Source organism: Zalophus californianus, chromosome 5 (assembly GCF_009762305.2).
Source record: "Zalophus californianus isolate mZalCal1 chromosome 5, mZalCal1.pri.v2, whole genome shotgun sequence".
In the NCBI taxonomy this organism is placed as follows: domain Eukaryota; kingdom Metazoa; phylum Chordata; class Mammalia; order Carnivora; family Otariidae; genus Zalophus; species Zalophus californianus.
In genome coordinates this window covers 70153933-70162132 of record NC_045599.1, presented here as the reverse complement: position 1 = coordinate 70162132, position 8200 = coordinate 70153933, and the positions used below count along the sequence as shown (strand labels likewise).

Sequence of the window (8200 nt, the reverse complement as noted above, 5' to 3'; positions counted from 1 at the left end):
ATCATCTCACTTTCCACAGGCCAGATGACCTCTGCCCAAAGCCATGAGGACAGGGCCCAACCCAAAGTAGTGGAGCAGAGCTGCTCAGCAGAGGCCAAGGAACCCTGCCTGAAGCGTGCTGGGGCAGGACGGTCACCATAGCAGGCTCAAAAAGCAGGACTGCTACCCTAGTGGGTCTTGAAGGCAAAGCATCAAGTCATAGGGGATGATTCTCGGGAAAGGAAAAGATGGTGGAGGAGTAGGGGACCATATTCCAACCAGTCCCCGAATTGAGCTGGATATCTACAAGACCACTCTCAACAACCACGAAATCAGCCTGAGATGTAAAAAGATAGATCTGGATCTCTACAAACAGAATATCACAGGAGGTTGGTTTCGAGGTGTGAATTGGGGAGCCATGATTCCAAGGGCAGATATCAGAGGATAAACGGCATGGGGAGGGAGCCTGGCTGCCAGATCCTACACCACAGGTAAGCGATAGCCTCCCGCACTGGGGATGGGGCACACACTTGCAGACCGGTAACTGTGGAGAAAGACTATAGGGCAGCCCCCCAGATGGAAACCCTGAGCAGAGGGCCACATGTGCAAACTAAGGGTGGCTGGTGGTTTTAGAAGCACAAAGGGCAGAAACGTGCCCTGACCTGGAGGTGAGGACTGGGAGTGCTGCTGAGGGGCACACAACCCAGGACACTGCAGTTTATAGCAGCACAGACAGAAATGGAGATAGTGTGGCCTGGAGAGCTCACTGAAGAACAGACAGTGATCTCTCTGCTCTGAGGCAGAAGGTTGGAAATGGTCTCTTCTGTTCTGACTCTCGAGAGACACAGAAAGCCACCAGGGAAAGCCCCAGAGAACAAAAGCCCCCCAAAATGGGTTTCACTGAGCCCATCCCCTGGCACAGGGGGCAGGGCAACTCTGCCCAAACAGGGTTGCCTGAGTAAGAGCATGGCAGGCCCCCCACCAGAAGAAAGGCTAGGAAAACAAGAGGCCAGCAACCTTAAGGTCCCTAGAAAACGGGTGTATCTTGTGGTCAATAATTTGGACTCTATACATTCCCTCAACCACCCCTCAACAGAATGACTGGGAGGAGGAACCCCCAAAATAGGAAAGACTCAGAGACTGTGACTCCTTCTGCCACAGATTTACAAATGGACACAGATATAACCAAGATGTCAGAGATGGAATTCAGGGTAGCAATTGTGAAGACAATACCTAGAATGGAGAAATCGATTAATAGCAACATAGAGTCTCTAAGGGCAAAAATGAAAGTTAAATTGGCAGAACTTAAAAATGCTATCAATGACTTCCTTTCCAACCAGGGCCCGGCAGAATGGCTCCCGCGAAGAAGGGTGGCGAGAAGAAGAAGGGCCGTTCTGCCATCAACGAAGTAGTGACCAGAGAATACACCATCAACATTCACAAGCGCATCCATGGAGTGGGTTTTAAGAAGCGTGCCCCTCGGGCACTCAAAGAGATCCGGAAATTTGCCATGAAGGAGATGGGAACTCCAGATGTGCGCATTGACACCAGGCTCAACAAAGCTGTCTGGGCCAAAGGAATAAGGAATGTTCCATACCGTATCCGCGTACGGTTGTCCAGAAAACGTAACGAGGATGAAGATTCACCAAACAAGCTCTACACACTGGTTACCTATGTACCTGTCACCACTTTCAAAAATCTACAGACAGTTAATGTGGATGAGAACTAATCGCTGATTGTCAAATAAAGGTATAAAACTGCAAAAAAAAAAAAAAAAAAAAAATGCTATCAATGAGATACAATCTAACCTAGATAATCTAACAGCTAGGGTAAACAAGGCAGAAGAACGAATTAGTGATCTAGAAGAACAATTAATAGACAAGAAGAAAGAAGAGGAGGCCAGGGAAAAACAACTCAGAATCCATGAAAATAGAAACAGAGAAATAAGTGACACCATGAAACGTTCCAATGTCAGAATTTTTGGAATCCCTGAGGGGGTGGAGAGAGAGAGAAGACTAGAAGATATATTTGAGCAAATTGTAGCTGAGAACTTCCCTAATCTGGGGAATGAAACAAACATTTGCGTCCTAGAGGCAGAGAGGACCCCTCCCAAGATCAAGGAAAACAGGCCACCACCCTAGCATGTAATAGTAAAACTCACAAATCTTAGAACCAAGGAAACCATCTTAAAGGCAGTTAGGGGGAAGAGATTCATTACGTACAGAGGGAGGAACATCAGAATAACGTCAGACTTATCCACAGAGACCTAGCGAGCCAGAAAGGCCTGGCAAGACACATTCAGGGTACTAAATGAGAAGAACATGCAGTGAAGAATACTCTATCCAGTAAGGCTGTCATTTAGAATGGATGGAGAGATGCAGATCTTCCAAGACTGGCAGAAACTGAAAGAATATATGACCACTAAGCCAGCCTTGCAAGAAATATTAAGGGGGATTCTATAAAAGCAGAAAGACCCCAAGAGCAATATAGAACAGAAATTTACAGGGACAATCTATAAAAACAAAGTCTTCACAAGGCAACATGATGACAATAAATTCATGTCTTTCAATAATCACTCTCAACATGAATGGCCTAAATGCTCCCATAAAACAGCACAAGGTTGCAGATTGGATCAAAAGACAAGACCCACCCATATGCTGTCTACAAGAGACTCATTTTGAACCTAAAGATACATCCAGACTGAAAGGGAAGGGATGGAGATCCATCTTCCATGCCAACGGACCTCAAAAGAAAGCTGGGGTAGCAATTCTTATATCAGACAAATTAGATTTTAAGCTAAAGACTGCAGTTAGAGACACAGAAGAACACTATATCATTCTTAAAGGGGCTATCCAACAAGAATATCTAACAACTGTAACTATGTATGACCCCAACATGGGAGCAGCCATCTACATAAGCCAACTGTTAACCAAAATAAAGAGTCATATTGATAGCTATATGTTAATTTTAGGAGACCTCAATACTCCACTCTCAGCAATAGACAGATCATCTAAGCAGAAAAATCAATAAAGAAACGAGAGCTTTGAATGACACACTGGACCAGATGGACCTCATAGAGATATACAGAACATTCCTCCCTAAAACAACAGAATACTCATTCTTCTCAAGTGCACATGGAACTTTCTCCAGAATAGACCACATACTGGGTCACATATCAGGTCTCAACCAATACCAAAAGATTGAAATTATTCCCTGCATATTCTCAGACCATAAGGCTTTAAAACTGGAACTCAATCACAAGAAAAAATTTGGAAGAAATTCAAACACTTGGAAGCTAAAGACACTCTGCTCAAGAATGTTTGGGTCAACCAGGAAATCAAGGAAGAACTTAAACAATTCATGGAAATCAATGAGAACAAAAACACATCAGTCCAAAACCTACGAGATCCTGAAAAGGTGTTCCTAGGGGGAAATACATAGCCATCCAAGCTTCACTCAAAAAAATAGAAAAATCCCAAATTCACCAACTAACTGTACACCTTAAAGAACTAGAGAAAAAGCAACAAACGGTGCCTAAGCCATGCATTAGAAGAGAAATAATTAAGATTAGAGTAGACATCAATGAACTAGAAACCAGAAACAGAAGATCAGATCACCAAAACTAGAAGCTGCTTCTTTGAAAGAATTAATAAGATCAATAAACCATTGGCCAGATTTATCCAAAAGAAAAGAGTAAGGACACAAATTAATAAAATTATGAATGAAAGGGGAGAGATCACGACTAACACCAAGGAAATAGAAACAATTATTAGAAAATATTATCAACAACTATATGCCAAATTGAGAAACCTGGAAGAAATTGACGCTCTCCTGGAAACCTATGAACTCGCAAGACTACCTTACTCCCAAGGAATACCTTAATTCCCAAACCAGGCAAAGACCCCATTAAAAAGGAGAATTTCAGACAGATATACCTGATGAATATGGATTCCGAAATTCTCAACAAAATCCTAGCTAATAGTATCCAACAGTACATTAAAAAGGATCATCCACCACAACCAAGTGGGATTTATCCCTGGGATGCAAGGGTGGTTCAACATTCGCAAATCAATCAATGTGATAGAACACATTGATAAGAGGAGAGAGAAGAACCATATGGTCCTCTCAATTGATGCAGAAAAAGCATTTGACAAAATATAGCATCCTTTCCTGATTGAAACTCTTCAGAGTATAGGAATAGAGGGAACATTCCTCAAGTTCATAAAATCCAACTGTGAAAAACCCACAGCGAATATCATCTTCAATGGGAAAACGCTGAGAGCCTTTCCCTTAAGATTCGAAACACAACAAGAATGCCTACTTTCGCCACTTTGTTCAACATAGTAGTAGAAGTCCTAGGAACAGCAATCATACAACAAAAAGAAATAAAAAGTATTCAAGTTGGCAAAGAAGTCAAACTCTCTCTCTTCGCAGATGACATGATACTTTATGTGGAAAACCCAAAAGACTCCACCCCCAAATTATTACAACTCATACAGCAATTCAGTAATGTGACAGGATATAAAATCAATGCACAGAAATCAGTTGCTTTCTTATACACTAACAATGCAACTGTAGAAAGAGAAATTAGAGAAACGATTCCATTTACAATAGCACCAAAAACTATAAGATACCTAGGAATAAACCTAACCAAAGAGGTAAAGGATCTATACTCTAGGAACTACAGAACACCCATGAAAGAAATTGAAGAAGACACAACAAGATGGAAAAACATTCAATGCTCATGGATAGGAAGAATTAACATTGTTAAAATGTCTATGCTACCCAGAGCAATCTACACCTTCAATGCCATCCTGATCAAAATTCCAATGACATTTTTCAAAGTGCTGGAACAAACAATCCTAAAATTGTATGGAATCAGAAATGACCCTGAATCACCAAGGAAATGTTGAAAAAGGAAAACAAAGCTGGGGGCATCACGTTGCCTGATTTCAAGCTATATTACAAAGCAGTGATCACCAAAACAGCATGGAACTGGCACAAAAACAGAAATATAGACCAGTGGAACAGAATAGAGAGCCCAGATATGGACCCTCAACTCTACGGTCAAATAATCTTCGAAAAAGCAGGAAAAAATATTCAATGGAAAAAGACAGCCTCTTCAATAAATGGTGCTGGGAAAATTGGACAGCTGTATACAGAAGAATGAAACTCAACCATTCTCTAACATCATACACAAAGATAAACTCAAAATGGATGAAAGACCTCAATGTGAGACAGGAATCCATCAAAATCCTAGAGGAGAACATAGGCAGTAACCTCTTTGACATCGGCCACAGCAACTTCTTTTGTGATACATCTACAAAGGCTAGTGAAACAAAAGCAAAAATGAACTTTTGGGACTTCATCAAGATAAAGAGCTTCTGCACAGCAAAGGAAACAGTCAACAAAACAAAGAGACAACCCACAGGATGGGAGGAGATATTTTCAAATGACACCACAGAAAGGGCTGGTATCCAAAATCTATAAAGAATTTTCAAACTCAACACCCAAAAACCAAATAATCAAGTCAAAGAATGGGCAGAAGACATGAACAGACACTTCTCCAAAGAAGATATACAAATGGCTAACAGACACATGAAAAAGTGTTCATCATCATTAGCCATCAGGGAAATTCAAATCAAAACCACACTGAGATACCACCTTACACCAGTTAGAATGGCAAAAATTGACAAGGCAAGAAACAACGAATGTTGGAGAGGTTGTGGAGAAAGGGGAACACTCTTACACTGTTGGTGGAAATGCAAGTTGGTACAGCCACTTTGGAAAACAGTGTGGAGGTGCCTCAAAAAATTAAATACAGAGCTATCCTATGACCCAGCAATTGCACTACTGGATATTTACTCCAAAGACACAGATGTAGTGAAAAGAAGGGCCATACTCACCCCAATGTTCACAGCAGCAATGTCCACAATAGCCAAACTGTGGAAAGAGCCAAGATGCCCTTCAATAGATGAATGGATAAAGAAGATGTGGTCCATATATACAATGGAATATTATTCAGCCATCAGAAAGGATAAATACCCAATTTCTTTTACATCAACATGGATGGGGCTGGAGGAGATTATGCTATGTGAAATAAGTCAAGCAGAGAAAGTCAATTATCATATGGTTTCACTTATTTCTGGAACATAAGGAATAGCATTGAGGACATTAGGAGAAAGAAGGGAAAAATGAAGCGGGGGGGGAATCAGAGGGAGAGATGAACCATGAGAGACTATGGACTCTGAGAAACAAACTGAGGGTTTTAGAGGGGAGAGAGGGGTGGGAGGATGGGTCAGCCCCATGTTGGGTATTAAGGAGGGGATGTACTGCATGGAGCACTGGGTGCTATATGAAAACAATGAATCGTGGATCACAACAACAAAAACTAATGATGTATTGTATGCTAACATAATAAAATTAAATTTAAAAAAAACAAAGGTGATTATTCTCAAGCCTTAAAATCTCCTGGAGCTTGTTTTGTCAGATTTGGGACTTGCTTGGGACCCATCACTCCTTCCTTCTTTCCTACTTCTCCTTTTTGGAATGGAATTGTCTATCCTGTGCCTGGCCCACCACTGTGTTTTGGAAGCATGTAACATGTTTGATTTCTCAGGTTCACTGCTGGAAAGCAATTTGCTTCAAGATGAATCATACCTCAAGTCTCATTCATATCTGATTTAGATATTTAAATGACTTTGGACATTACACTTTAGAGTTGATGCTGGTATGAGTTAAGATTTTGGAGCTGCTGGGATGGAATATGTGTATTTGGCACTGAGGACATGAATGAAGGAGGCACACGAGGGCAAAATGCAATGAGTTGAATACTGGTGTTCCCCCCAAATTCATATATTGCAACCCTAATTCCAATGCAATGGTACTTGAAGGTGGAATCTTTGAGATGTAATTATATCATGAAAGTGGAGTCCTTGGGGATTGGCACCCTTATAATAAGAGGCCAGAGAGCTAGCTAGGTCTCTTTCTACCATGTGAGGATACAGCAAGATGGCTGTCTTATAAACCAGCCTCATCCAAAACCCTAACCTACTGGCACCCTGATCCCAGACGTCCAGCCTCCAGAACCATGAGAAAGAAATGTTGTTTAAGCCACCCAGTTTATAGTATTTTGTTAGAGCAGTCCAAGCTAACTAAGACAGACTCATTCTCATCAGACTTTGGTCCCCATTCTCTCCTCTAAAATTGTTCTCATCAAGGTTACGAAGGACATCCACATCATTACCTCAATAATCAATTCTCAGCCCCCAGCCTACTTAACCTGCCAATGGCATTTAATCCTATTTATCAATTCCTTCTCCTTGTTAGATTTTCTTCATTTTTTTCCCAAGTTTTCCTTCTTCTTCACTTGGTTTGGTTTTCCCTTCTACTTCACAGGTTGCTCTTATTCAGTTTCCTTTGCTGGTTCCTATACTTCTCCCCAGATTCTCAATATCTGAGTACTCCAAGAGCAATTCCAGTAACCAGTTGTCCAGATGGTCTCACTCCACTGGCACCACTACCCAGTCTCATGACTCATGTCATCTTCTACTCTGATGCTTGATGTATCTCGTAGTCCTCTCCTCTTTGTTCCTGACACAAGACCCATCAGAGATGTTTCTTCCTCAGGGCATTTGCTTTACTTGATCCCTCTGTCTGGAATATTTTTTGAACAATCCCTTCCAGTTCTTTGCTAAAATGTCACCTTCTCAAATAGGCCATCATAAGATGCAAAATTGTCCACCTGCATCACTACTGTCTCATATAATCATACTATACACCTACTTATGTCACACTAGAGGATTTCTTAGGTTTTTCTCCTCCATCCTATAATGTAAGCTCCACTTTCAACTGTTTGTACACTAACATATTCCAAGTATCTAAAGTAGTTCTTGGCACATAGTTAGTGCTTAAGATTTGTTGGATTATTTAAACTATTTTCCTATCAAAGGCATTCAACTTTTCTCTAGATTTTTGTCACTATAAATAATGCTATGCCAGTAGGTCCTTACATAATGAAGCTTTCATTTCTATGGGCTAGAGCATTGTAAGTGGGGACTACTATTCAAAGGTATACATATTTTTCTTTTAATAGATTTCACATTGCTTTCAAGACATCTGTAACAATATCAATTTCCACCAGTATGGGAGATGACTATATACATCCTCATATTCCAGTCAGCAATAGATTTTGTTTTAAACAATTCCCTCAATTGTGAAC

At 40.9% G+C, this 8200-nt stretch overlaps 1 protein-coding gene across 1 annotated transcript; it reads left to right on the top strand.

Moving 5' to 3' along the window:
- The first annotated feature begins 1309 nt into the window (after positions 1–1309).
- Positions 1310–1762, top strand: LOC118357004 (60S ribosomal protein L31). Its single transcript, XM_035727691.1, has one exon. It carries the CDS (start codon positions 1331–1333, stop codon positions 1706–1708), a length of 378 nt encoding a protein of 125 aa, XP_035583584.1. The 5' UTR covers positions 1310–1330; the 3' UTR covers positions 1709–1762.
- Positions 1763–8200: the final 6438 nt, after the last annotated feature.